The 27,057-nt window shown below is 66.7% G+C and overlaps 3 protein-coding genes and 2 long non-coding RNA genes across 6 annotated transcripts; 4 read left to right on the top strand and 1 right to left on the bottom strand.

The window, feature by feature from the left end:
- The first annotated feature begins 309 nt into the window (after positions 1-309).
- On the top strand, positions 310-1,826 carry LOC119230294 (uncharacterized). 2 transcript variants are annotated; one of them, XR_005121726.1, is made up of 3 exons: positions 310-342; positions 868-1,609; positions 1,806-1,826. It is a non-coding gene; the product is annotated as an uncharacterized LOC119230294 (long non-coding RNA). The 2 variants fall into 2 exon arrangements; XR_005121725.1 differs by lacking the exon at positions 310-342 and having other exon boundaries at positions 469-952; positions 1,452-1,609.
- A 1-nt stretch (position 1,827) lies between these two features.
- Positions 1,828-2,559, top strand: LOC119230293 (uncharacterized). The gene is made up of 3 exons (XR_005121724.1): positions 1,828-1,910; positions 2,339-2,398; positions 2,494-2,559. It is a non-coding gene; the product is annotated as an uncharacterized LOC119230293 (long non-coding RNA).
- LOC119230295 (Fanconi anemia group A protein-like) lies at positions 2,559-5,110 on the top strand. The gene is made up of 9 exons (XM_037491344.1): positions 2,559-2,597; positions 2,910-3,022; positions 3,373-3,502; positions 3,772-3,834; positions 3,932-4,037; positions 4,167-4,245; positions 4,320-4,476; positions 4,566-4,658; positions 4,729-5,110. The coding sequence occupies exons 1-9, from the start codon at positions 2,559-2,561 to the stop codon at positions 4,843-4,845; spliced, it is 897 nt and encodes a 298-aa protein (XP_037347241.1). The 3' UTR covers positions 4,846-5,110.
- Positions 3,422-17,607, bottom strand: LOC119230291 (zinc finger protein 276-like). The gene is made up of 11 exons (XM_037491341.2): positions 17,593-17,607; positions 10,620-10,923; positions 10,372-10,418; positions 9,846-10,283; positions 9,217-9,295; positions 8,365-8,448; positions 6,255-6,365; positions 6,096-6,171; positions 5,889-6,006; positions 5,368-5,467; positions 3,422-5,297 (listed from the first exon to the last, which is right to left on the bottom strand). Exons 2-11 carry the CDS (start codon positions 10,901-10,903, stop codon positions 5,063-5,065), a joined length of 1,572 nt encoding a protein of 523 aa, XP_037347238.1. The 5' UTR covers positions 10,904-10,923; positions 17,593-17,607; the 3' UTR covers positions 3,422-5,062.
- Positions 17,608-17,819: 212 nt separating this feature from the next.
- On the top strand, positions 17,820-25,471 carry LOC119230292 (VPS9 domain-containing protein 1-like). The gene is given in 16 exon segments (XM_037491342.1): positions 17,820-17,918; positions 18,495-18,570; positions 19,088-19,108; positions 19,111-19,179; positions 19,310-19,472; positions 21,240-21,351; positions 21,431-21,493; positions 21,679-21,731; positions 21,822-21,909; positions 22,077-22,162; positions 22,388-22,854; positions 23,632-23,761; positions 24,002-24,217; positions 24,483-24,578; positions 24,881-24,985; positions 25,138-25,471. Coding segments are annotated over 16 exon segments (2,040 nt in total). The 3' UTR covers positions 25,334-25,471.
- The last annotated feature ends 1,586 nt before the right edge of the window (positions 25,472-27,057 follow it).

The raw sequence follows: 27,057 nt of genomic DNA, 5'->3' as shown, positions 1-27,057 counted from the left end.
CTGACCCGCCCCGCTGACCCGCCCCCCGCGCCGCAGCTGACCTACCGGGACTGGCTCCGGATGGAGGCGGAGGCGCCCGCCGCGGGCGACTGTCTCTCGGCCGCCGCGCGGTGAGCGAGGGCGCCGGGGCGGGCCGGGCCGGGGCGGGCGGGCCGGGCCGGGCCGGGCGCTCACGCGGGACCCTCCAGGCGCGACTTCCAGTGCTGGGCGATCCACGAGCACTTCCTCCCCGCGCCCGCGGCGGCCGGCGGGCTGCGACGGAGACCTGGAGGCCGCCTGCGCCGCGCTGCTCGACGCGCTGCTGGACGCGCCGCTGGACGCGCCGCTGGACGCCCCCCCCAGGTCGGGCACCGGCGGGCGCGTCTGGGCAGGCGGTTCTCGGGCCGTGGGGCCCGCCCCGACGGCCGAGCGTGTGCCGCCGGCAGGGCTCCCCACGCAGACGCGGGCGCCGCGGCGGCCCCAGTCTGGGGGTGCTGGCTTGTGCCGCCCCCCCAGCCAGCGGTGAGGCCGGGACAGTCTGTCCTCCGCCATGCCCGGCTCGTGGGTCCTGCTGCCCAGGGCTTGTATTGTCCCACGAGCTCAGGGACTCAGGGGCCACCCATGGGGGCAGCTAGTGCTGAACGTCCCTGTGGACAGGCCAGGCCCTGAGGGGCGGAGTCCCAGTGGCCACGAGCAGGCCTCACACCCGGGCAGCTGAGGACACGCTGCATGGACTCACCCACAGGGTGGCGCTGGGCTCCACTCAGGCGGTGGGGAGTGCGGCCCCCACGGGAGGGTGTGGCCTGGCAGGGCCAGGGCGGCCACGGAGGGGCAGGAGACGCTCAGGTGCGCAGGAGAACTCGGGCATCCTTGCTGCATCCACTTCAGTGCAGGGAACCACGTCTGCGAGGATGGGTGGGCCTCGGCCCCCGGCGGCTGCAGTGGGAACCAGGAGCTGCTCTCCAGGCTGCAGGTGAGCCGGGCTCCCGCATGCTCTCGGCGCTCGGCCTTTAGACGTCTGTTAGCGACAAGGGCCCTCGGGTAGCCTAGTGAGAGGCCGGGGCGTCCAGGGCCAGCCCAGAGCCACGTGCTCCATGCTTGCCCGGGGACGGAGCAGGGAGCACGGTGTGCCGCGGGGCGTGACAGCTGGCCTGCCCGGCTGGCGGCTCCAAGCCCTGTGGACGTCACACTTCCCGGTATGCACATCGATTAGCCACGGGCAGCTGCGCCTGGCACACTGCAGCCGTAGGCGGCCTGGGCCCGGGGCTCTCGAGGCATCGCTGCCCGCCTCCCCACCCCCCGCAGCCGTCCGGCGCACACGCTTTGCCCACCAGGGCTCTCAGAACCACCACTAAGCCACAAAGTCCCTCACTTTGCAATAACGTCCAAATCAGAAGGCCTCCGTGGAGCCCCCTTGGGAGCCGCCAGGCCCCCAGTGAGCAAGGCTGCAGCCCTAAGGCCTTGGCTTCCAGGAGATGGCTGCAGACCTGGCCCCGGGCCGCACTCCCTCTGGGGGGCACTTCCTCCTCCCAGCGCTCCGCAGAAGGCTCCAGGCCACAGAGCCTCCCCCGGGCCGGTGGGAGGCGGCCGCCCACCTGGGGAGACAGCAGGAGCTGCTTACCTACAAGAGGTGAGACCTAGCGCCCAGCTCCCCACCCCTACCCGCCCCAGCTGCTTCCTGGAGCCCCGTGGGGAGGCTGCGCAGGCCTGGGTCAGCCTCGCCCGGCACACATGGCTGTCCAGGGAGCGGGGTGCTGGCCTGGGCTGGCTCCTAGAGTCCGCGTCGTGTCCAGCCCTTGCTCCTCTCCCTACTGCCTCCTCCCCAGGATCCTGCTGGCCCTGCCCCCGCCCTCCTCCTCAGCAGCCCCGGGCCTGGATGGCCGGCGGCTCCCAACTGTGCTGACTTCTTCCACTTGGTCAACTCTGAGCTGGTAGGGGCGCTGACCTGGGCCCGGGCTCGTGGGGGGGCTCCCCACAGTGGTCCAGGGGGCCAGTGCGGGCTCTGGGATCCAGGCAGGTGCAGCTCAGGCTGCCTCGCCCTCCTGCAACCCCTGGCTGGCCAGGCCAGTCTGTGACCACCCGTGCTCCTGGGCGCTCGGCTGGCGTCTAGATGGACATGCATTCGCCATGGCCCTGGGGCCTCTAGCAGCAGCCGGGAAGTGCCTGGGAAGGAGCGGGGCTGCCGCACTCCACCTGCATTGTGGGCTGGGGCCCCAGCTGCACAGGGCAGGTGTGGTGACCACATGCTGAGAAGGTTCCAGAATGGCATGGTGGTGGTGGACGCAGAGCCAGCGGGCTGGAGGCGGCCCCACGCCTGTCCCTGCCCCTTTTTCACTGGCGGCTTCCACCCTCCCTACAGAGGAACTTCTGCTCCCATGGAGTGGCCCTGACCTACGACCTCACCGTCCACTTCTTCCGGGTAATTCCATCCCTGGCCTCTCCCAGCTCCGTGGGCCCTGCTGCCGCTCCAGCCCGGGTCACCAGCCAGCTGCTGAGGCAGTGCCTTCTCCCCAGGGCCTCCTCCATGCCTGCGCCCAGAGCGGAGACCCTGCCCTGACCGCCGACCTGACCCTGAGGGCATGCCAGCTGAGTGCCCGCTGCTGCTGACCTCTGCTGTGGTAGGCCCAGGCCACCCCCAGCTTCATCAGAAAGCGCCGGGTGGAACCCAGCAGAGGGCACGGGGGGGTGCTGCCGGAGTGGGGACAGGGCCTTCCCCCCGAATCTCTGGGCCTCTGGTACCCACGCACCCTAACAGTGGCAGGGGGCCTTGGGCCAGGTCCCTCCCCGAGGGGTACCCTTGCCTCACCTATGGCCCGTGGTGGACAGGCCACTCGGTCAGACATGGCCACCTCCTCCCAGCCTGAGGCCTCAGGGAGCCCCAGCCCCACGCTCGTCCCTGTGAGATGTGCTGACCGTGTCATCCTCCTCAGGCATGGTGGCCGCAGCTGGAGCCTGAGCTGCGCTGTCGGTGGGCACGGTGCGCATCAGGCCCGCTGCCTCCGGAGCTGCAGCGGCTGCGGGAGGCCCAGCTTTTTGGCAGGAGGTGAGCATGGGCCGGCCGGGCCGGGGGCACTGCGTAGCCAGCCTGTGTCAGGGGCTGCCGGAGCCTCCCGGAGGGCGCTGGCCACACTGGTTCCTCTACCTGAGACCTGTGTGGGTTCCGGGCCCCTGGGGAGCAGGCCTGCCCCGACCCACCAGGAAGCCAGGCAGCAGCTCCCACAGCCACAACCCCGGAGTCCAGCTGCCGAGGGCCGTCGGCTTCAGCTGGGCCCGGGCCGGTGGTTTTCTGCCACCTTAGCCGAGCACTGACAGGGTGGAGACACCCGGCAGGGCAGCAGGTGCCCTGGCCAGACCCCGCTCAGCCCTCCGTGTGCTGAGTCCCCGTCCCCACAGCGCCCTCCTCTCAGACACAACGCCCGCCCCCGCCGGCCCTGCCTGGGTGTCCGCGGCGGCACTGCACCTGTCCATCCAGCGAGCCGGGCCCGGGAGCACGCTGCCTCAGCTGGACGCCCTGGGAGAGGAGGTGAGGCAGGGTGGGCACCGTGTCCGAGTGTCCCCAGGGCCGCACGGTCCTGCTTGCCGTGGGGGTGGGTTCCCTGCTAACTACAGCACCAGGCGGGGCTTCGTATCCACTGCCTCTCGGGCCAGGCAGGCCGGGTGTGGGGTCACTGCCCGCAGGTTCTGGGAGTCTAAAGCCCTCGAGGAGGGGCAGCTCCTCTGCACAGGTGGAGTGATCTGGGGGCGGCCTGTGGGTGGCCCCCCCAGCCGGCCCTGAGTGCCCCTTCCTTCCAGCTGCTGCTCTTCCTGTTCTTCTTCTGCGTGACCAGCCTGCTGGCCTCGCGCCTCGACCCGCAAGTGAGTCATGCCAGACGAGTGGGTCTGAGGGTCGCCACGCAGGGTGCGCGGCGGGTAGTGGGTGCGAGGCTCAGGCTGAGGCCTCCTCTGCGCACAGGCTACACTCAGTGCCCAGCAGGCCCTGGGCGTTTGCGCCGAGACCCTAAGGTGTGTGCAGAAGCGGCGGCTCCCCTGGCTGGGGCTCTTCCGGGTGACAGAGATGGGTAAGGAGGTGCTGGGCACCAGCTGGGGTCCCCAGAGGACACCAAGCCCGGGGGCATCAGGACAGGTGCAGCCAAGCCCCCAGCGCTGGAGGAGGGCAGCGTGGCACTGACACCCCATGGTCCCCGCAGACAGCAGCAACCTGGCCTGGGTCCTGCCACGACTGGCCCCAGACCAGCTCCTCCGGCTGCTGCCTCTCGCCTTCTACAGGTCAGTGGGGCAGGTGCAGGGCGGGGCTCCGCCTGGGCCCGCCTCTGGACCTCACCTCACCCGCTCTGCCGCAGCCTGCTCCCCTACTTCGACCAAGACTCCCTCGAGGGTGAAGACACCTTCCTGCCCGTGGCAGTGGACATGTACCTGAAGCTGACCTGCCTGTTTGTGTCCGGGGAGACCGGCGCGGCACCCGCTGCGGATGGTGGGAGGCAGGATCTCCAGGACGAGGCAGGTCCCAGCCAGCCAGCGAGATGTCCCCAGGGCTGCAGGCTGAGACCCGGCAGGCTGCTGACCTGGGCTCTGCTGCTGCCCTGCAGGACAGCCCCGTGGGCCTGCTGATGCAAGCGCGGCTCTTTCTGCTGCAGATGGCACCCAGGTGCCCGAGATGGAGCCGCACACAGGCGGCAGAGGTGAGCACACCCGTGCCCTGCTGAGGGGGCTGCCAGGCCCTGCTTCCCCACTCACTCTGGTCTCCTCCAGCTGCTGGCCACCTGCGGACACTGCGACCCCGAGCTGAGCGCCGCCCTCCCGAGCCGGCAGCAGGCCACCCCCGCCCCGGAGCCCAACTGTCTGACGCACCCCTCGCATTGTAAATAATTTATTACAAGCACGACGCCGAGCTCTCCTTGTGCTAAGAAGTGGGTCACAATCTCCTGACTGCTTCGGTAGGGGGAGGGGTCAGTGTTTGTGGAAACTGCCGGCCAGCACGGAGCCCGGAAGGGCCCTGAGGCGCGGGCCGAGCCCCTGGCCACTTCGCACTGGGCCAGCACGGGGGTCAGGACACACCATCATCCGCCACCACCTGGGCTGGGCCTCAGGTGGGCTCGGGCTTCACGGCCTGGCCTGGCCGCGCCCCAGGGGGCAGCGTCTTGTCCTGGGCCTGTGTCAGTGGGTGCACCATGGACATGTGCACATTGAGGTTGTGGGCCTTCTCGAACCTCCGGCCGCACTGGTCACAGGCGAAGGCCAGCTCCGTCTCGGCCTTGTGCTTGGTCATGTGGTACTTGAGGGACGCCCGCTGGCGGCACTGGAACCCGCAGACCTCGCACCTGGGGGGAGGGGGGTGAGCCAGGCCCCGCAGGAGAGGCCCCGTGCCCCGCGCCCCATGCCCACACTTACTGCAGAGGTTTGGCTCCCGAGTGGCGCATCTGGTGGACCAGGAGATGCTTGCGCTGCTTGAAGGTCTGTCCGCACTCGTCGCAGATATAGTTCCGCACCTCTGCGGGCAGATGGGGCGAAGGGCGGGGCCTCCAGGAGGCCTGAGGGATGCCCTGCATGCCTGCTGGGCTGCAGCCGCTCTCCCCACCCCGAGCACTGACAGCTGCAGACAGCTGGGGACCCCACTTCTGGGAGCATGTCAGGAGCCACACCCCAGCCCCAGCAGGGGCACGGCCCCCATAGCACGCCCCGCCCCTCAGCCCACCAGCCAGGAGTCCTTAGGGCGGCGGAGACCCGGGGAGGGCGTCCGAGCACAGCTGGGGTGCATCCAGCATGGGGGCACCGACCCGGGTGCTCTCCACTTGACTTCCACAAGTACTAGGCACAGTTGTATTTAAAGAAACAATGACCACAAAGCCCAAGGCCGGGGCCTCGCCCCCAGGGGTCTGCTGCTGGGGCACAGCCTGGGGGCCGGCACACACCTGTGTGGATGAGCTTCACGTGCCGCTGCAGGTAGCGGTCGATCATGAACACCTTGTTGCAGCCTGGGTGGGGGCAGGGCCTCTCCCGTACCTCCTCGTGGTGCTCCTTTATGTGCTTCTGGGGAGGGCAGGGACCTGAGGGCCTGGCCGCGGGCCACAACGCAGACCCCAGGAGCCACGGTGCAGGCTGCACGGGCGCCCCCTCACCTTCATACCGTCGGCCCCTCGATACACAGCGGTGCATCCCTGGTAAGGGCACTTGTAGATGGTGGGCAGCTCCTCCCTGTGGAGGCCATGCAGATGGAGGCGCACAGGCCCTGGCCCTGGGCCGCCCCCCAACCCCAGCAGGCCAGGCCCTGCCCCCACCTCTCTCCGCGCAGCTTGCTCTTCCAGCCGGGCTTGGGCCCAGGTTTCTTTCGAATTTTTGGTTCTTCAGGCTTCTTGGCGTCTTTGCTTTCACTCCTCTTACCAGAGACCCTGAAAAGAGAAAACGTTTCCGAACTAGTGTGCCTTCCATGTCCCGGGGTGCGCCCTGGGCACCCCCACCCGCACATGCAGTGGTCCAGAGATGCGTCAGGCACCGACTCTCCACCAAAATGAAAAACAAGTGAGGAAGAACCAGAACTGACCTGGGCTGGCACTCGGGCCGTGCCGCCGCGCCTTTGGGGAGCTGCGAGTGTGCGCCCTGGGCGCAGACACCCCGGGCACCTGTCAGGGCCTCCGGCCAGAGGACACCCTCAAGGGCAGGGGCCTGAGCTCACCCCCGGGGTCCGGGGCCCCACGGTCCGGCGTCCCCACAGCTACTCCAGAGGGCCTGCGGCTGCCAGGAATAGCAGCAGCCCAGCTGGACAGGAGGGAACGACGGGTTCACCGCATGCTAGGTGGAGCCAGCCCGGCCACACACACACCCCCACAGCGCAGGGGCAGCGTGGGCTCCCATGGCGGCAGGCACTGAGGCCCAGGGCACCTCCCCCCGGAGGGCGCAGGCGGCCGTAAGGACTACCAGCCTGAGACCCGAGGGCCTGCAGCCGGGGGTGCGTCCCTGCCATCCCCCACAGCAGCAACAGGTCAGCCCCAAAAACATTCCTCCTGTTTTCTGCAGAGAAAAGTCCTTAGAATTTCAAGTGCTGTGAGCCAAAAAAAACCCAAAACCGTGGGCCCCTAAGTCCTGCTACCACAACGGAGAAGGGAACTTGAGGTCGGGAGGGTGTCTGCGAGCCGTGCCTAGAGGACGACGGCTGTGCCTGCGACCCAGCAGCCGAGACGTGGCCCGGGCCACAGCTGCCCGGGCCGCGCAGTCCCCAGAAGCCAGGTGCCTGCCCAGCAGCTGTCCCACCAGAGGCCCCCAGGAAGCCCACGGACGCATGCACAGCAGTGCTCAGGGCAGCCCGCGGGAGGAGGAAACGCCCAGGACTGCAGGGGCTGTGAGGCACATTCCGGGCAGTCCTACAGCGTCGCCAGGCGCCACCCCAGACAAGCCGCGAGTCCCCCAGCCGACTGGGCCCAAGAGGGCGGCCTGTCTGGACAACGAAGCCCGGGGACAGCAGTGGCCACACCACGCAGGCCGCTTGGGCCCTGACGATGCCACAGCACGGTCCACAGGCAGGTGATGCCCCTGGCAAAGAGGCAAGTGACAAGTCCGCCTCACCTCTTGTGTGGCCAGGCCACAGCGCCACTGTACTGAGGCTGCTGCCCCGTCCCCACCCCACGGCCCCCACCAGGCTGCCCTGTGGGGTCCATCCAACTGCGATTTTCAAGGCCGGGGTTTTAGAATGAGTCCCCAGGGTGGGGCGGGGCCCCCCGCTCTGCACACCTCCTCCCACTCTCGCTGCCCACTGGCCGTGGGGACAGTCAGACGGGCCAGGGTGGCTCTGAGGTCCATGTGGATCCTCACCAGGACTCACTGCAGAGCCCGTGCTCCTCAAGGGTGTCCCCAGAGCTCATCCCCTCCCGCAGGCGGGTCTGGACACAGGCCCCTCCACGTTCTCCCCCAGGGTCTCCAGGGACATCTCTCAGAGCCGCAGGGACACCCCACCCTGAGCCCCGCTGTGGGCCAGGCCTGCTGGGCAGCGGACCTCTGGGCCAGCCCCAGACTCAGACGCAGCCTGGAGCGCAAGTAGGGGCGGGGCTCGGAGGGCAGCCGCCACAGCCCCAACACCTGCTCCCCACCTGCCACCTGCCCTGTCTGCCAAATGACCCGGCTGTGGCCTGACCCCTGTGAACGCTCAGGGACAGTACCCAAGGTGGACGCTGACCACCTGTGGCATCCAGTGCACGTGGGCAGTGCAGCCCCACCGCCCTGCCAGGACCACGCCTGCTGGGGCAGAGGGGCTGATGGAGCCCAGCGCTGCCGAGGCCGCCGCTCAGCCCGCAGGGGGCGCCAGAGCCAGACGGGGCGGGTGGGGGCTCTCTGTCTTGCCCCCCCACCTGTCCCTTGGTGACCGACCACCCCGGTGTGTGCGTGGCCGCCCCTTACTTCTTTTCTGGGTAAGGCTCGAAGGACTCGTCGGAGGACGGGGGGTTCTGCCGCTTGTCGTTTTCGTCCTCGCTCAGCAAGTCCCTGGGGCAGAGGAGAGAAGCGTCAGCGCAGCCCCGGCTGGGCAGGTCCAGCCGTCCTCGCTGCAGACGCGCGGCCTCCAGCACTGGCTTCTTCTGAGAAGGCTTGAAGGAACCTAAGCTGCCTGTGACGCCGCACCAGCAGGACGGCAGCCAGGGCAGAAGCCTCCGCAGGCGCTGGCCCTCGCGCTCCCGAGAGCCCTGACCTACAAGCCCGGGGCAGAGAGGGCGCCCGCTGCCACCTTCGTGAACGAGCTCACCCAACGGTGGGGACCAAGGGCCGACCGGGCAACGATCAGCCCGCTGAAGGGCAGTGTCTGTGACCCGTGCCCACAGCAGGAATCACGGTTCAGCATCCGCCCTTGTCCAGCCCACGCTGCCCTGAGCTCCAGGCGCGGTGGGGCCAGGCCGGGCGCGGCCGCCGTCCCAGGGCACGTGGCTGGGGGCCAAGGAGCCCACAGCCCTGCGTTCCCTCCTGCTGGGGCCCCACCTGCCGCCGCCTGCTGGGAGGAAGGGCCGGTTGGGCACCCCACGGAGACATCTGCGACCGAGCAGGCAGCAGGACGGACTGCCTCGCCCACCCTGCGCCCGCCTCTGGCGCTGGGGCAGCCAGGGGTGCGACTGAGCCGGGAATCCCTCAGTCAGCAAGGAGGAGCCTCCCACCGCTCTCCTGCCAGCCGAGGGGTGTCCGGCCAGGACAGGCGCAAGCCCCAGGACACGGGGTTTGCTCCAAGGAGGAAGTTTAGGCTGTTGAGACCCACTCTTCTCTCACCCCTCAGAAAGGTCACTGAACTCGTCTTTTACCCGATCATCCGCAGTTGGAGACGGGACCTGCTTCTCCACCAATCGCCCTGAGGAGCAAAGAGGAGGCTGGTTACCAAGGCAGCCACGCCCAGCAGAGCCCGCCCTCCAGGGAAACCTGCACCCCGCCCCCCACCCCCACCCCCGCACGGCTGGCTGAAACCCCAGCACCTGCAGCACCGCAGGCCCAGCCCTTCCGAGCTCCAGGCCATGTATGGCCGGGACGGCAGGGCCCAGGGCTGCGGGCGTCCGCACCCCGAGCACCGGAAGGTGCGTGAGGCCGCCTCGCCCATAGCTGCGCCAGCCCAACAAGGGTCAGGCCCTGGCCTCAGGCCCTGTGTCTCCCTGGCCAACAAGCAAGGGTCTGCCCACACTGGTCTCCCGGGGGTCACTAGGATGCGACCTTTGGCTGGCTCAGAGCATCTGAGACGAGGCCGCCTCCTCCCCAAGCCCCACGATGAGGCCCACCCCACGCCCTCGCCGACACGGGCCTCAGTCGCCAGCCCTCATGGACCGCTCCCCAGAACCCAGCAGCTCCCCCTGGGGTCTTGCCTGGCTCAGGATGGGGTCCTGCTCTGCGAGGCCAGAGTAGCCTCCTACCTGGGGTCCCCCTTGGGGGGTGGCTGGGCTGAGGCGGGGGGCCAGGCCCAGGCCCCACGGGGTTGCCATCCGAAGGCGGCTGCGCCAGGTCCGAGCCGGGCAGCATCTCTGTCTGGGCCTCGGGCCCGGCCCCGGCTGCTCTGCCCTGGCCGACCTGTGGGGTGGCCCCCGCAGGGGCGGATCCCCGATGCTGGGCCTCCTTATCCCACGCCCACTGGACGGCCGGGTGGCTGCCCCGCCAGCGGGCCCCACAGCTGGCCTCAGCATCCATGGTGTAGTCGTGGCCCCGGTCACAGCCCCACACAGCCCGGACGATGCCGCAGTACTCGGAGGATAGCGTGCGCTGGAGGCTGGGCAGGGCCCCGCAGCTGGCCGCATGTCCGTGCACCCACCCCACCAAGCCGTGCAGGCCCTGGGTGCTCGGGCTAGTCAGGTCCACTGGGGAGAGGCACAGAGAGCCGGCCGGGCCGGTCAGCACCCCCGCCGCATTGCCGCCCCCCACCCCCGCAGCCAGGGGCACACTCACCCAGACGCGCTCCCTCCTCCGAGCCTGCCAGGGGGTGGGCGCCGACCCTGCAGAGAAGGCAGGGGCAGGGCTAGGGGGCAGGCGAGAGGCCCAGGCCCTCCGGCTGCGAGCAGGTGTTCAGTCCACTTAGGAGGCCCTTCCTGGACGTGCCTCCCGGGAGCCATCCCCACAGGGCGCCGCAGCCCCCCACCGGATGCTCACTAGGTGTGCCCACCCCAGAAGCGCCCAGCCGCAGGCAGGTGACCTACTGTGCGCACGGCTTCCGGGGGCGCGATGGTGAGGTGTTGACCCTCTGCAGGAAGGACGTGAGGAGGCCGTGGCACTGGTAGAACTGGGCATGGCAGTTCTTGCAGACGAACGGGGACAGCGCAGGGTCCTGGCGGACGGCCACCCCCAGCAGACACTGGAAGTCCCTGACGAAGACCCGGCTCCCGGAGGAGGGCCTCTCCGCACTGTCCCCAGGCGCCCTCCCGGAGATGTCCCGCAGGCTCCGCGCGGAGAACTTGCCGTGGCACAGGCGGCAGTGCCCCATGGCCAGAGGTCGGCCGGGCCCTGAGCAAGCACAGAGACGGGCGGTCTGCGGGGAGACAAGCCTGCAGGCCTCCCCAGGCCCCACCCTCCAGCGGCTGCACCGGACCGAGGCAGGCGCTAGGCTCCAGGCGAACCGCTGCTCCCGGGGGCTGCAGCCTGTGAAGGTGCTTCTGGTCCAGAAAACCTTCCTCAGAACCCAGCAGGGCCGGTACAACCCAGACTAGCACCTGAGGGACATGGGCTGGGACCCGCACAGGGGCCGGGAGCCCAGCTCAGTGCGCGGCAAGAGGCTCACCCCAGCACGAGGCACTCGGGCCCACCACACCACGGAGAGCCGGGACCTGCCCGCCCCACGGCCCCAAGACAGTGTCACCACCATGATGCCCACAGGCCCGGCCTCAGAGCCAGCACCATGGTTGTGGTGACTGCCGAGAGCATTTCCTCTAAGGTCAGCAGCAGGACAAGGTGCCCGCTCTTGCTGCTCTGCTCAACACCGTGCAAAAGCCCACGGTCGCTTTTCACAAACACTGAAAAAACTAAGGAACGCGCACAGACCCGCACAGACCCTGCCCAGCCAAGGCAGCCGCGAGAACGTGCCAAGCTGGAGCGGCCATGTTCCGGATCTCAGACCACGCACGGTACAGACCTGCTGTGCCCACAACAGCGCGGCGCTGGCATGAAAACAGAGATGGAAACCAATGCAGAAGGACAGGCAAGTCGGAAATAACCCCCACACGGCCGGTCAGTCCACGGCCAGAGCCCAGGACACACGGGGGAGCGCTGTGGCGGGCCAGAGGGCGGGCCGGGAGACGCCATCACACCAGACCAAGTGAGACGGGATTAAAGACTTGAATGCGAGCCCTGAGCCCACGAAGCTCCTGCAGGAAGCAAACTCCTTGACTTCAGTCTGGAGACGAGTTTTTGGATTTGACACCAAAGACACAAAAACAAAAACAAATGAGCGGGACGACAACCAAGCAGGAGGTTCTGCACAGCATGGGGACAGCCAGCAGGACGGACAACAGCTGGCTGCACGAGAAGCACCTGTGAGCCCACGTCTGATGGGGCGGACACCCTAACGCAAACACCCCGGGGGCAGAGACAGGACAAGACCACGCCACAAATCTGGCCCAGGGAACTGCAGGTCCAGCCACGGCGAAGGAGCAGAGAGGCAGCGAGGCCGGGCGGGCAGGCGGAGTGGAGCAGCCGCTGTGGAGGACGCGGAGTCCTCCCAAAACCGAAGACAGAACCGCCAGCGAATCCAGCAGCTCCACTTCCAGGCCTTTATCCAAAGGAGATGAGACGCGAACTCGCAAAGACAAACGGAGCCGGGGCGCGGGGTCACGGGGGGCAGCGTCCGGCTGAGCCGCAGCGGGGCGTGGGGGCATGGGGCGCACACCTGACTGAACAACACAGCCTCCCCGGTGGCGCAGTGATTGAGCGCTGGGTTGCGAAGGTGCCCGCAGCCTCTGCGGCGCCGGTTTGATCCCCGGCTGCTCCCCGGCCACCAGAGGAGGGTCCACATGGTGCGCAGACCTCTCCTGCCGCCCGCTGCTCCCCTCAGCAGTGTCCTTCGGTCCTTCTGCCTGCTCTGCTCCCCGCTCTGGCTCTGGTGAATTCTCTCACCCTCCCGCGCTTCTGACTGTGCCCAGTGCTTGCATGTATAAACAAACAAACAGACAAATACATAAATCTTTAAAAAAAAAAAAATAATAATAATCTCATGCCTTTTGAAGCAAAGATGGTCAGAGCAGGCAGGGATTACGTTAAGTGAGACTAACCAGAAAGAGATAAAGGCTGGATAACGTGCCGCTTTCTGGGGAGATGCAGAAAACGGAAGGGCCAGACAAACTTTAATACCAACCAGGGAAACTGATCACAGATCTCCAGCCTTCAGAGGGGCAGGGTGGGGGGGGGAGCAGGGAGAGAAGCGCAGGGGGTGCTCCAGCGGTGGGGTGCTGCGGCGACTACCTGGGGTGGGGCTGGACTCTGAGACGCCAGCGAGGATGTAAACACTCAGCTCAACACCATGTGAAGAGAGAGATCTGCAGCACAGGGCGCCAGGAGACGGGAGAAGCACAGAAAGTTTATTAGACAATTGCAAAAAAATCACCTCAATCCAGGAAATGAACCAAAGGGCCTGACCCAAGAGGCCCCAAGAGTTTCTAACGAGGTAAGAGACCCACACGCTCAAAGATGCGTACTGCTGCTGACAGCCAGTGACAGGAACACTGGTGTCGAGAGAGAACAGTGACCTGTAAGGGGTCACCTACTAGACTGCCCAGGGCCTGGCAGCAGGACCTCGCGGGAAAGCAAGGAGCGGCGGGGGGCTCAGAGGACAGCCTCCATGCGGGCATGCTGTCCTGCAGCACGTCACCCAGATAGGGCAAGGAGCAGAGAGGACATGGCGCCCTCGCAGCACCGCCTCCCAGGACAGCAGCACCCAAGGGCCACGTGAGGCAGGGACAGGACGCACCCCGAGCACCACACGCTCATGCCCCACAACACGCAGGGCAGCGTGGACACGCGGTGCAGAGTCTGAGGTCAGACCATGGAACAGGCCACGGGCAGACTGTCAAGTGAGATGTTCAAGCAAAAACCAGCAGAAGTAACACATAGGACAGAAACAGACCCCCAAAAACAAACATGAAAGATGTCAAAGAGGAAGCAAAGCTAAACAGCCAGGAGGCAGAGTCACCTTAACAGTAAACAGCTTGATTCTGTCAAGGGAAAGGCCTAGAGGAGCAGAATGTATTTCAAAACAAAGTCCCACCTTCCACTGTTTACAAGAAACCCATTTTTGCTATCACGGGCAAGGAGAAACTTAGAAGCTGGAACAAGTGGTTGCTTTTAAGTCCACATGGAATAGTCTAAGAATAAATCATCTGTTGGGACAGAAGTCAATTGTCAACAAAACTACGAAGACTGAGATCATACCAAATACTCTACTCTCTGACCGTAATGCCATTACCTAGAAATTACGTATCTTAAAAAAAAAAAGGAAAAGTCTTGGGCCTCCCCGGTGGCGCAGCAGTTAAGCGCTGGGTTGCGAAGCTGCCTGCGGCCTCTGCAGTGCCGGTTCGATCCCCGGCTGCTCCCCGGCCACCGGAGGAGGGTCCCGCATGGCGCGCGGACCCCTCCTGCCGCCCGCTGCTCCCCTCAGCAGTGTGCTTCGGTCCTTCTGCCTGCTCTGCTCCCCGCTCTGGCTCTGGTGAATTCTCTCACCCTCCTGCGCTTCTGACTATACCCAGTGCTTGTATAAACAAAACAAGCAAACAAATAAATAAATAAAACATGCCTCTATTAAAAAAAAAAAAAAGGAAAAGTCTTAAATACATGGAGATTAAGCAACACACAACTTAATAGCTACTGGATTAGGGCCTCCCCTGGTGGCGCAGCACTTGAGCGCTGGGTTGTGAAGCTGCCCGCAGCCTCTGCAGCGCCACTTCAATCCCCGGCCGCCGGGCAAGGGTCCCACATGGCACGCAGACCTCTCCTGCCGCCCGCTGCTCCCCTCAGCAGTGTGCTTCGGTCCTTCTGCCTGCTCTGCTCCCCGCTCTGGCTCTGAATTCTCTCACCCTCCCGTACTTCTGACTGTACCCAGTGCTTGTATAAATAAATAAAATAAATCATTAAAAAAAAAAGCTACTGGATTAGAGAAAAATTAAACCAGAAGTCAAAAAAAGCTCAAGATGCACAAAAATGAGGATAGAAGCTACCAGAATCTACTGGACACAGCAAGCACAGACTTAGAGGGGAAATAACTGCAGTCCAGGCCCACGTTAATGAGCAAGAAGAACCCCAAACACTGCAGCATCACACTTACAGGAAACTGAAAAGCAAGACCCAAAACAAGTGGAAGAAACAGAAGAGTAAATAAACGAACAGAAGCAAACTGCTGGGCGTCACTCTCAGGACAGGGGACACAGTTCCATCATGAGGAGAGGGGGGTTCACGCTGGCAAAGAGGGACACACAGAGGTCCCGGCGAATGCTGCAAAAGGTTCGCGAGAGACTGTGGAACTGTTGGTGGGGTGTGCACTGGTGGAGCCATTCTGAAAAGCAAACTGGACTCATCTTAAAAAGGCAAACAGGGGCCTTCCCTGGTGGCGCAGCGGTTGAGCACTGGCTGCAGCACTGGTTCGTTCCCCTGCCGCCGGCCAGGGTCCCACAAAAAAAAAAAAGGCAAACAGGGGGCTCCCTGGTGGCACAGGGGTGAGTCTCGGCGCTGTGAAGCTGCCCCAGGCACTGCAGCACGATTGCGATCCCCGGCCAGGAAGCTACCCACATGGCGCAGCAGACCTCTCCTGCCTTCCTGCTGCTCCCCTCAGCAGTGGGTTCTGAGAGTGCTCCCCACTTTGGTGAATCCTCTCACTCCTGCACTTCTGGCCTGCACCTCAGTTCTTGTATGCATAAATAATCTTTAAAAAAAAAAAAGGGGGAACATGCAGCAGCCCAGATTGGGTGACCTTCGCAGGGACTGCTGGGGCCACTGCTCCAGCCTCCAGACTGCCCATGTGTCCACGCAGGCGTCTCGTTCCTTCGCGCTCGTCCTCAATGGGCTAACCCTGTGCTGACCAGTGGGAATGTCTGCTGAATTGTCTCAGAGGGACCCTCGGCCCCTGCTCAAAAAAAAAGAACTCAGCTCTCAACTGCAGCTATTCCCCGGGCCCAGGTCGGAGGGCTGGGCGGAGCAGCGGGGGTCCCCCAAAGACGGGGCGCTGTTCGCTGGTAAAGACGAAATGCTGCGCTTACACTCAAGTGGAAGGCGTTCAAGGAAAAACATGCAGTCAACCAAGCCAGAATGACAAAAGCAAACTTGGAAATTCCTATCTCAGACAGTGTGATAAAACCAAACCCCAAACCAGCGGACACTACTGTGAGGAGGACGGAGGGTCGTGGAGGGTCGTGGAGGTCTGAAGGGTGCTGGCAGGAAACGCGCGCGTTACAGACACCGTCAGGGAGGAAAGCCAGGGCCTTTTATAGTGCACTTCGCCTTCACATTTCCCTTGGCGTCGCCTCTAAAGCCAGGCAGATGGAACGCGTCTCGAATGAGGGAGCGCTGTCCTGCCTGGCGGAACTCCCGAGCCGTAAGTCAGCTTTTTTTTTTAAGATTTACTTATTTATGCCTGCAAGAGCTGGGGTGCGGGCCAGAGGCGCGGGGTGAGAGGACACCCCACAGCCAGAGTGGCGAGCACAGCAGGGGATCCGCCGCCCTGGGGGTCGCTCCGGGCCGGGAGCGCCCAGGCCGCAGGGGCTGACCCCTGCGCCCCCAGGGCGGCGCCCCGCGTCCACGGTCTCCCTCACGGTGATGCACCGCGAGCAGATTCTCCGCTGTGCGGCCGCGCGCCGGGAGGACGCCCACCGCGGCCGTCCCCGCCGCGCCCCGGCGCAGGGTCTGCGGCCCGGCACGGAGGGCCACGCGGAGGGGGGCGCGGGCCTGCGCGCACCTCCCCGCCGGGCGCGGCCGACGCTCGGCAACTCCGAGGCGCGAGGCGCGCCCGCACCCGCGCCCGCCCGGCGGGGGCTGCCCGCGCCCCGGGGAGCCCCCCAGGCGCGGGGCCTCCAGGGGGCGGGAGCGCCGGCCGCGCGCCCGGGCCGAGGGCCTCTCCGGCGGCGGGACCCACCCGGGCGCGCGGCCGCCGGGCTCGGCCTCCCCCGACCTCCGCGGGGGGCGGCGCCCCGACGCCGCGCACGGGCGCTCGCCCCGGCCTCGCGGGGCCGTCACCGGCCGCCCCCGCCGCCCCCGCCGCCCAGGCCCCGGCGCCGACCCACCTGGCCCGTCCGCGCCGGCCTCGCCCGCGGCCCCGCGGGCCCGCGCCGCGCCCCAGCCCAGCCGCGCCGCCGCCACCAGGGCCGCCGCCTCGGCCTCGCTCGGCCCCACGCCGCGCCCCGGGCGGCCCCGGGTCCGGCCGCCGCCCGCGCCCCCGCGCCGCCCCGCCGCCCCGGGCGACAGGAAGCGACCGAGCCGGTCCCGCTTCATGGCGACGCGACAGCCCGGGCCCGCTCGGCTCGGCTCGGCTCGGCCCGCTCGGCTCGGCTCGGCTCGGCTCGGGCCCGCTCGGCTCGGCTCGGCTCGGGCCCGCTCGGCTCGGCTCGGGCCCGCTCGGCTCGGCTCGGGCCCGCTCGGCTCGGCTCGGCTCGGCCCGCTCGGCTCGGGCCCGCTCGGCTCGGCTCGGCTCGGGCCCGCTCGGCTCGGCTCGGGCCCGCCCCACTCAGCTCCGCCCCGCCCCGCTCGGCTCGGCCCTGCTCGGCCCCGCCCCACTTAGCTCGGCCCGGCTCAGCTCAGCTCGGCCCCGCCCTACTCGGCTCCGCCCCGCCCCGCTCGGCTCGGCCCCGCTCGGCGCGGCCCCGCCCTACTCGGCTCGGCCCGGCTCGGCCCCGCTCGGCCTTCTTGACTCGGCTTAACTCGGTCCCTCTCGGCTCGCTGGGCCCGGAGCTCCGGGCTCGGCGGTCCCCCCTCTCTCCCGCCGCTCGGCTCCGCTCCGGACGGAGCAAAATGGGCGGGGCGGCGTGACGTGACAAGGGGCGGGGCGAAGGGGCGGGGCGGCGAGGGGCGGGGCGGCGAGGGGGGGCGGGCGGCAAGGGGCGGGATGAGGAAGAGGGCCCGGGAGGGAGAGGGAGGGGCCGGGGCCGAGGGGGGGAGGGGCGGGGCCCCGCCGCCTAGCGAGGGCCCGGTCGCCGCACTTACGCGCTCGCGGCACGTGCGTGACGAGGGACGCGACGGGCGCGCCGCCCCACTCTGCCCGCCGTCCGGCGCCGAGCTCCGCGCGGCGAGGCGGGGCCGCCGGAAGTGCGTCTCGCTCGGGTCCGCGGCTTCCGGCGGTCCGCGGCCCGGGCGCCCCCCGCGCCCGCACCCCGCGTTCCGCCCGGGCCGCGCGCCCCGCCCTGGGCCGCCGCCGCCTCCCCGCCGGCGCCATGGCCGCTGCGGCCGGGGACGGCGCCGCGAGGCCGCTGCAGGGCGCCATGAAGCTGGCCAACGGGGCCATCGAGCTGGACGCCGGCAGCCGGCCCCGGGTGAGGCGCGCGCCCGGCGCAGGGCCCCGCCGCCACCGCGGACAGCGCCCGCCCGCCGCCCGCCCGCCGCCCTCTCCGTGCGCGCCCGGCTGCCCCGCGCCGGGACCCCGCGCCCGCGCCCGCGCCCGGAGGGTCGTCTGGCAGGGGCCCCGGGCGGAGGCGGGCCAGTCCCTGCGGGCAGGCTCCGGGCGGCGCCCATGCCCGAGCCCGGCGCGCCCCGGGGTCCCGCGACGGCCCCGCGCTCTGGGCGTCAGGCCCGCGGTGACCGCCGAGGAAACGTTTTCTTAACTGCAGTGAATAAATCGCCCTTGAGCTGCACAGGAAGGAAACGTGGGGTAAACCAGAGCAAGTGCCAGGGCTGCCTCCCCAGGCCCACTGAATGAGCAAGGCAGTGAGGGGGGCTCTTCTCCTGCAGGCCCAAGGGCCCAGGCCCCACGTCCCTGATCAGACCTGGACCGGTGACTCGCTGACCGGCCCACCGTGCAGGCTGGAGAGCCCACCCTCCCTGTCTCCCGTGGGCGGGGGGGCGTCTGCCTCCACTGACTGGCCTCTGCCATCTCTCTCCCCTGGGCACAGGAAGCATATACTGAATACCTGAGGAGCATCCACTACATCTCCCAGGTGCTACTGGAAGAAGTGGAAACCACCAAAGGTACAGCTCTCAGCATCGCTGCAGCCGCAGCCACCCGCCATTGCTGGGCAGAGTGTGCAGAGCAAAGCCCTTTGTGGGTCCCAAGCCGAGGGTGTCCCCAGGCACGACTGTCACTGACAACACAGGGCAGGAAGGGAGCGGGGAGGCAGCTCCTCCAGCATGCGCCTGCTGACAGTGAAGACAGAACAGAAAGCCTGGGAGGCGGGGGTCAGAGGGTATGGGGAGGGCCTGGAGCTCTGTCTGTGCAGTCAGCTGCCCTGCCCACCTCAATGAGGGTCTGTAGGTGAGACTGAGCCCTCAGTGAGGGAGAGCGGGCTCTGGTGGTCAAGATGAGGTGACAAGACAGATGCTGGGCTGGCCAATGCCAGGGACCACACAGGGCCAGCAGGTAAACCAGGCAGATGGCCGGAGAAGGGGCGGGCTCACTAACGTCTTCACTTCCTTGCATTTATCTTGGCAAGAGTCTAGTTAGTGATAGCGGTGATGGTGACCAGCCTTCTCGTCCCTTGCTCCCCAGAACCTGGGGAGGCTGTGCCCCCGACACCTGGAAGATGCTGAAGCTGGCGGAGCAGTGCCTGGAGAGGGCCCAGTCAACAGCTGCCAAGCTCGGTAGGTCTCATCTGTGGCACATGAACTCCCTAGTTCCCCAGCAGAAAGCCACCAGGGCACCACCCCACAAGAGTCTGCATTTACTAGGTGTATCGTGGGCCTGTGCTGACTCAGCATGCATGTCTTGCAGGGAAAACACACCTGAAGTCAGCCATGCCCGTGGCAACGCCTGTCCCCACAACTACCAGCCGACACCGCAGGGTGTATTCAGATGAAGGGGGGAAGCTCTCTCCTTTTCTGCCGCCCGAAATCTTCCAGAAGCTTCAGGTGGTGGAGTCACAAAGCTCTAAGAAGTAAGATAAGACATGATACCTGGGTTCAGAATCAAGTGAAGTAACCACAGTAAATTTAGTTAAAACAGGTCTCAGAATGTAAATGTCTTAGTGCCTGACAGAAAGAAATACAAGTCCTCTTTGGAAAAGAGTGCCTTCACCTTTCATAAAATGAGTGGCACAAAGTTCAACGTAGCGAAGCAAGAGAGGAGGAAAAAAAAAAACGACTATGAGGGAACGGTAGTTGAAACAGTTGTCAGACACATTTTAAAATAATCACGTTTTCCATATTTAGAAAAAGTGTAAGCAAATTTCAGAATACGTGCAGGTAAATGTAAACTATACAACCTAGCCACCAAATAGAAATAAATTGAAAATAATAAAAGTATTTTTAAATGAATTTAAAACAATAACATTTTGCAGTAGAAATTCACAATGCACATAAAAATGAGTAGACGTGCTCATAACAGTAGACACAGCTGAAGAGAATATTAGTCAACTAGACAGCAGTTTAAAGAACACACAGAATGCTTATAGGATGGGGGAAAAATGAACTTGGAACAAGATAGAAAGTTTAATGGGGGGGGCTAGGGATTAAATCTCAGTGCTATCAGGCTATCACCACCGCAGCCTGAGTTAGATCCCTGCCCAGTGAGCTGACCCACAGGGCCCAGCAGACCTCTCCTATCTCCCCGCTGCTCCCCTCAGCAGTGTGTGTCAGTGGATCCGCCTGTCCTGCTCCCCACTCTGTCTCTGGCCGGTCCTCTCACCCCCCACACCTTTGGCCTGCACCCCAGTTCTATACAAAAATAAATAAATCTTTAAAAAGGAAAAATAAGGTTCAATGAGGTTGTTAAAGTTCTGCAGAGGAAACAGCCATGGTAGACAGAGGCACCGTTAGAAGAGATGGCCATAGACCATTTTCTAGAGCTGATGAAGCCACCTAGACAGAAGCTAGAGCCCACCGAGCCATGAGTGGGAGGAAGGACTCTGGAGGGGCTGCTGCCAGGTGTGGACCACTGCCACCAGGGATTCTGCTCCCGCCTCAGTGTAGCTGTTGGGCAGTAGGGCAGGGCTTCCATCCAGGACAAACTCCCCTGCTCAGTCCTGTGCGAGGAGGTCGCCTCTCCCACCCCTTAAGGCCATAAGGCCTGTTGGACAGGAAGCTCCATGGCAGACAGCTGTGGGACTGTCATGGTGTAAGGTCCACTATTTCGGGGTTGGAAGGAAGCTGTTTAGTGCAATGCTGCCCTTAAAAACTTCCATGTTTGGGCCTCCCTGGTGGTGCAGCGGGTTGAACGCAGCGCTGTGAAGCTGTCCACAGTCTCTGCAGCGTGGGTTCGATTCCTGGCCGGCCAGGGAGAATCCCACATGGCACAGCAGACCTCTCCTGCCTCGCCTGCTGCTCCCCTCAGCAGTGTTTTCCGTTGTCTACCTGTTCTGCTCCCTGCTATCTCTGGTGAATTCTCTCGCCCCCCTGCGTCTCTGGCCTGTACCCCAGTTCTTGTTTAAATAAATAAATCTTAAAAAAAAAAAAAAAAGTTCCACATTGTTGCCAAACAGGTATAACCCATTTTGCATAAAGGCCAGAAGTCCAGCCATAGCAGGCCCAGGCTTCAGCCAGGCAACAATGTCCAGCTCACTGCACCCAGACCGCCCCTCCTTTACGGTCCTGCCCCCAGCCTCATCACCTCACCTTTGGTCTCCAGGGGTCAGAGAGGCCCTCGGGTCACCTGAGCAGTCCTGGGCTTCCGGGGCCCTGGACAGCAGCTTGTCCCCCTTTTCCAGGGAATTGACACCCCTGGAGGAGGCCTCCGTTCAGAATCAGAAGCTGAAGGCTGCCTATGAGGCCCGGGTGGCACGTCTGGATCCCAGCCAGGCCATGCAGAAGACGTCCCTGGTCAGCTGGGCCGGGGGAGGGCTTGGGCTCAGTGGGCGAGGGGTGGGTCTTATTAGTCCCTCCTCCCCGCCCTCCCTAGACCCTGTCCCTGCAGCGGCAGATGATGGAGAACCTGGTGATCGCTAAAGCCCGGGAGGAGACAGTATCCTTCCTTCGGCCCTTGCTGTGGGTCCACCCGGAGGCCCGCCTCCCTTACGGCCTATGCACGGCGGCCCCCACCCCGTCTGTGGGCCCCCCCCTCCAGCCTTCAGGTGGGACCCGCCCCACCCCCTGGGGCCTGACCAGGGCAGTGGGGCCATCGCGCCCGCCTTGACTCTGCCGCCCCAGCTGCAGCGGAAGATGGAGGAGCGCCGGCTGCGGCTCCAGGAGGCCGCCAACAGGTGCGCCCCTGCTCGTCCCGTCTGTCGGGGGTGCTGGGCTGCTGGGGGGTGTCCGACCTACCCTGAGCGCCGGCCCGTCCCGCGCCCCAGGAGGTTCTGCAGCCAGGTGGCCCTGACCCCGGAGGAGCGGGAGCAGCGCGCGCTGTACGCGGCCATCCTCGAGTACGAGCAGGACCACGTGAGTCCACGGCGCCGGGTCACTTGCCGGGGCGGGGCCTGCTGCTCCCTGCTGGGTCTCTGTTAAGGCCCAGGAAGGGCAGTGCAGTGAGGCGCTGGCCTCCTTGGGGGCGCTCCTGTCGCGGGGGTCGGCTGTGGTGCCCTCCCGCAAAGACTCGTGTCCAGCAGGACTGGCCGAAGACCTGGAAGGCAAAACTCAAGAGGAGCCCAGGGGACCTGTCACTGGTGACCAGCCTGGTCTCCCACCTGCTCAGGTGCCCAGCTTGCTGCGAGGGGGCAGGGCGGGCAGGAAGGGAAGAAGACCTGGGGCGGGCACAGAGGGGCCTTGACCCTCTGGCACCAGGGGCGGGTGGGACATTGCCAGACTCTGGGAAGGACTGATGCTGCTCAGACCCCGCCAGGCGGGTGGGCGGCCGAGGCCCACGGGGGGTGCAGTGCCTCCAGCCGGCCCTGCCCGCCAGCTATGCCTGTGCCCGCAGTGTGCCCGACCACCCGATCGCTCAGCTCTTGCGGCGGCTGCAGTGCGCCGTGTACCGGGCGCTGTACCCCCTGGTGAGCAGCAGCTCCCCGCCTGCCTCGGCCCCAGGCAGCTGCTCCCTGCCCCCGGACACCGACGGGCTGCTGGCTCCTGGGAGCCGAAGACTCCGGCCCTCCCAGAGCCTCTACTGTATGCTTGCCCCTCCTGAGCCCAGCCCGGGCCCACAGCCCCCCACGGAACTCCCAGCCAGTCCCCCAGCCAGCCCGTTCCAGCCCGGCCCCGCTGACTCCTCGCCTAGGCCGCCGGCCAAAGACAGCTCCTTTGAGGACCTGGAACAGTTCTTGGCGGCTTCCGACTTGTGGGGCCGGGGTCCTGAGGGGCACCCTGAGCCCCAGATTTCAGGAGCAAAGAAGGAGCCGCTGCTGGAGCAGCTGAAGAGCACCGTGAGGGACATCCACAATGCCATCGGTGAGGCCTGAGCCAGAGGCGGCGGGAAGCACCCCCAGCTGGGGGCTCCCCAGCCGACAATAGACTGGTGCTGGCCTGCAGCGCCCCCGCACCCAGCACCCTTACGGTGCGGTGGTCTGCTCCCGGCTTCAGGCAGCAGCTGGTGGGGGGATTCACAGTCACCTAAATTCTGGGAGATAGCTATTGCACCCCAACTTTTTGGGGGGCAGGGTCCCCATCACGGTGTTCTGTGTGGTTGGCGTGCATCTGTGTGCTGCTGTTGGGTTCATCCCCTTTGTGTTTCCATTCTGAAAAAAGTGGCTGGGCCACCTAAAAGTTGGGGTTCAGAGTGGCAGGGAGCTGCCAGGTCTCCAAGGAGGAGGGGGGCTTCCATGGCTTTCTCATGTGGTGCCCCACACTCCAAGGAGCCTCAGGCAGCGGCACCATCTCGGGCCTCAGTTTTCCTGCCTTCAAATATGAGTCTAAAGCTCCCAGGTTCCTGCAGTTCAGGGCACAAAGACCTCCCCACTCTCCCCTCCACACCTGCCTCCTTATCACTGGGGACCCGTGGCGTGGGCCTGTGCCCATGGGGAGGCAGCCGGGCCCAACTCTCTGCTCTGACCCAGGCCCAGGGAGCGGAAGGAGGGCACGGGCGGGGTATGCTCCCTGTGGTTGTGCCCCCGCCTGGGAGGCCTCAAGGGGGTGGCAGCCCAGGCTGCAGGGGGTGACTTGGGGCCTGCCCGCGGGGCCCAAAGTCACTGTCCCCCGGCACCACTGGACGCGGCTGTGCCCCGGCAGACAGGCTGCTCTCGCTGACACTCCTGGCCTTCGACGGCCTGAACACGGCCGCCTCCAAGGACCGCTGCCTAGCCGGCATCGAGGAGCCCTTCTTCTCCCCGCTGTGGCCGCTGCTGCTGGCCCTCTACAGGTTGGGGCCCGCAGTCCCCTCACGGCCAGCCCCGCCCTCCTTCCTGATTCTTGCGCAGCCCTTGTCTCCTGAACCCTGTTTCCTCACCTCCTCCCACGCGCACCCAGAGCGACACCCCCGCATCTTCCTGGGTGGCCTGGGCCTCCACCCCCTTGCTTCACTGTCCTGCTCTGGTTCCTGCCTCTGGGCTGGGCCTCTGTCCTGGGCAGGCCCTCGCGAGCCCAGCTTCTGTCTGCGCAGGAGCGTGCACCGCGGGCGGGAGGCCGCCCTCAGCAGGAGCATGGAGCTCTGCCGGAACGCACCCCCCGCCGCCCTGGGCATCAGCACCAAGCTCCTGCCCCGGGACCCCGCAGTGCTGCAAGCGGGCGCCTGCCCCTACCATGCCGCCGTGCAGGAGCTGGGGCTGCTGGTTCTGGAGAGCTGCCCCCAGAAGAAGCTGGGGTGCATCGGTGAGGGGTGCGGTGGGGCGCGCAGGGGAGGCGGCTGGTGCCGAGGGAGGGAGGGAGACCCTGGCTGGATCAGACAGGGCCCCTGGCCACTCGGTGCTGTGGGCATCGGAGGCGCACCCCTCCTGCCCGTGGGGACGTGGGGACACGGGCATGAGAGCCCTGCCAGCAGAGGCCCGGCCAGCCCTGACCAGCCCAGGCTTGAAGGGGCAGCGCGGGAGCCAGGGGTATCCTGGCCGGTGGTCTGGCCCTCACCCCAGCCGCTCTGCCCTCAGTGCGGGCCTGCGCGTCATCTGCGCCTGCGCGGAGGAGTACTACCGGGCCCAGGGTGCCGCCCCAGAGCCGGGCCCCCAGCCCAGCGCTGCTGCCATGTGAGTCCTGCACAGGAGGGCCCGACCCTCTGGCCAGTCCTCCTGGAGCCCTCTCGGACCCTGGGGCGGGGGGCCTTAGGGTCAGGGACCACCTGGCTCACTGGTGAAATTGGGGTCACTCTACCTGGCAGCCCCTGACCCTCAGCTGCCCCTGGGCCCAGCTGCCAGCTGGAGCTCCCTCTCCAGCCTCTCCCAGGCGGGCTCCGGCACGGGGCAAGCAGCCTGCCAGCACGAGGCTGCTGTGGGGCTGAACAGGGCTCTGGGCTAAGCAGCCCCCAGCAGGCCCTGTCCTGTGCCCACAGCGGTGCAGACGACCTGCTGCCCATCCTGTCCTTCGTGGTGCTGAGAAGCGGCCTTCCCCAGCTGGTGTCGGAGTGCGCGGCCCTGGAGGAGTTCATCCACGAGGGGTGCGGCCGGGGGCGGGGCGGGACACCTGGGTTGGGAGCCTCCAAGCTGGAAGTCCACAGCCCGCACCCCCTGCCTCCCGCCAGCCTCACCTCCCTGGGCCGCGTCTCCTGGCGCCCCTGGTGTGACCGGCCGCTCGCGCTGCCCCACGCAGGTTCCTGGTCGGAGAGGAAGGCTACTGCCTGACCTCGCTGCAGAGCGCCTTGAGCTGCGTGGAGCTGCTCCCCACAGGGCCCTGGGCAAGCAATGGGCGAGGACGTGACCCGCCGGTGACCGAGCCCCCAGCGCCGGGGGGCGGGGCTCTGCACCCCTGCCCTCACCCCACCTCTGCTGCTGTGGGAAGGGGCTGAGCTGACCCCACACCCAGGACTCTCCCCCATCCGGCCTCTGAAAGGCCCGTGCAGGAAAGCCAGAGGGAATCCCGCCCAGGCCACCTCGCTCCACTCGACCCGGTGGCCGCAGGTGGGCCAGTCTGGTCCGCCTCTGTCCCGTCCGTGACAGTCCTCAGCGTCTGAGCCCGTTTCTTGCTGGAGTCAAGAGGCGAACCCACTACTCTGTCCCCAGAGACCACGGCCAGGTGGCTCAAAACTGCTCTTATTTATTGGGCGCTGACCACCCTCCCCTGGGGGCCAGTCTGCCCTCCCCTCCTTGACAATTCCCACAACCCTGTCCAGGTTGGTGTGGCCTGAGCTCAGCATGTGGCGTGGCGAGCGGTCCCCTGCCCGCTCCGTCACGCGCCGACAGGCGCCACTGAGCACGCTGCAAATAAAGAAGTCACAGTGTCTGCCAGCAGCTCCTCACGTCCTGCGCTCCGGCGGGGTGGGCCTGGCCACACAGACCCCGCCTCTGCTGGCCGGCAAGAGCCAGAGGGTCCCAGAGACCACTGGTGACAGTGAGGATGGTGCTGGGGTTGACCGTTCCAGGGGTCACATGCACCTCCAAACCAAGCCTGCCCCAACCTGCGCTGCACAGGACCCCTGAGGCTGCTCACCCCACCCCTGCCCCGGGAAGGGCAGTCTGCAGGGCCTGGTGGGCTGGGAGCGCCACGTCTCGAGCCATCCCTGGCTGGAGCTGGAAGAGCCCTCCCTGCAGGGCAGAGGACGCGGGTGGCCTGGCGCCGGCAGTGGGGGTGGGGGAGGCCCACTGAGGGCCGGCACCCAGGAAGACCTGTGCGCGCGCAGTGGGCCAGGCGGCCCTCCCGCCCTCTGCAGCATCCTGAGGGGCCGGGACCAGCCCTGCCCTGCGGCCACGGCACAGCGTGAGTCCAGCCCTGCCCCGGCAGGGTCCCTCTGCCAGCTGCCCCGCAGGAGCCCCAGGGCCGGGCCATCCCAGGAGCAGACAGCAACGCCTTCCACCGTGCCTGTCTGCAGCCTCCGGCCCTGGGCACCCCCTCTGCCCAGGAGCCCCCGCCCCGCCTGTGCCCTGTCCCCAACGGGGCTCCCAGCCTGCCCGCGCCTGGCGGGACGACCAGCGCCCCCCTCCGCAGCTCTCGTCGCGGGCTGCTGCTGCCCGCCGCTGGCTGAGTCCCGGCTGCGCATGGTCCGGGGCTCCTGGGAACAGGAGCGGCACTTGCCAGGAAGCATCCCGTGAGGCGCCGAGGAAGCTCGCAGGCCGCGCGCCTGGAGAGAGGGCGCCAGCAGAGCGCGGACAGGGGAGCCCCGGACGGCGCGGCGGGGGCTGGGGGTGGCGAGCTGGCGGGCGCGCCGGGGTGGGGGTGAGACGCGCCGCAGCGGCGCCAGGCGCGGCACTGCCCTCCCGCCCGCAGCTCCGCCCCCGCCGGGGTGCAGGGTCCGGGCGGCCACGGCCCGCGGAGGCCCTGCAGGCGCCCTGCGGGAGCTGGAGCCGCGCGTGGGGCCCAGCCGGGCGGTCGGCTTCCAGGGCGAAGCCGCCGACACTGGCCACCGGCCTCCGTGGGCGCCGGGCAGCGGGCTCTGCCCTGGGCCGCTGGGGCCGCGCGCGAACGCGTGGGGACGGGAGCGCCCGCCGCGCCCCGCGCGCGCCTCGGCCCGCGACGCCGCCCCCGGCCGGCGCCCGCCCTCGCCCGGCCGGCGCGGCTCCCCAGGCCGCAGGCGGA

Source organism: Talpa occidentalis, unplaced genomic scaffold (assembly GCF_014898055.3).
Source record: "Talpa occidentalis isolate TD23 unplaced genomic scaffold, MPIMG_talOcc4v2.1 talOcc4.609, whole genome shotgun sequence".
NCBI lineage: Eukaryota > Metazoa > Chordata > Mammalia > Eulipotyphla > Talpidae > Talpa > Talpa occidentalis.
The sequence above is the reverse complement of the archived record's forward strand: the minus strand, read 5'-3'. Positions and strand labels throughout refer to the sequence as shown.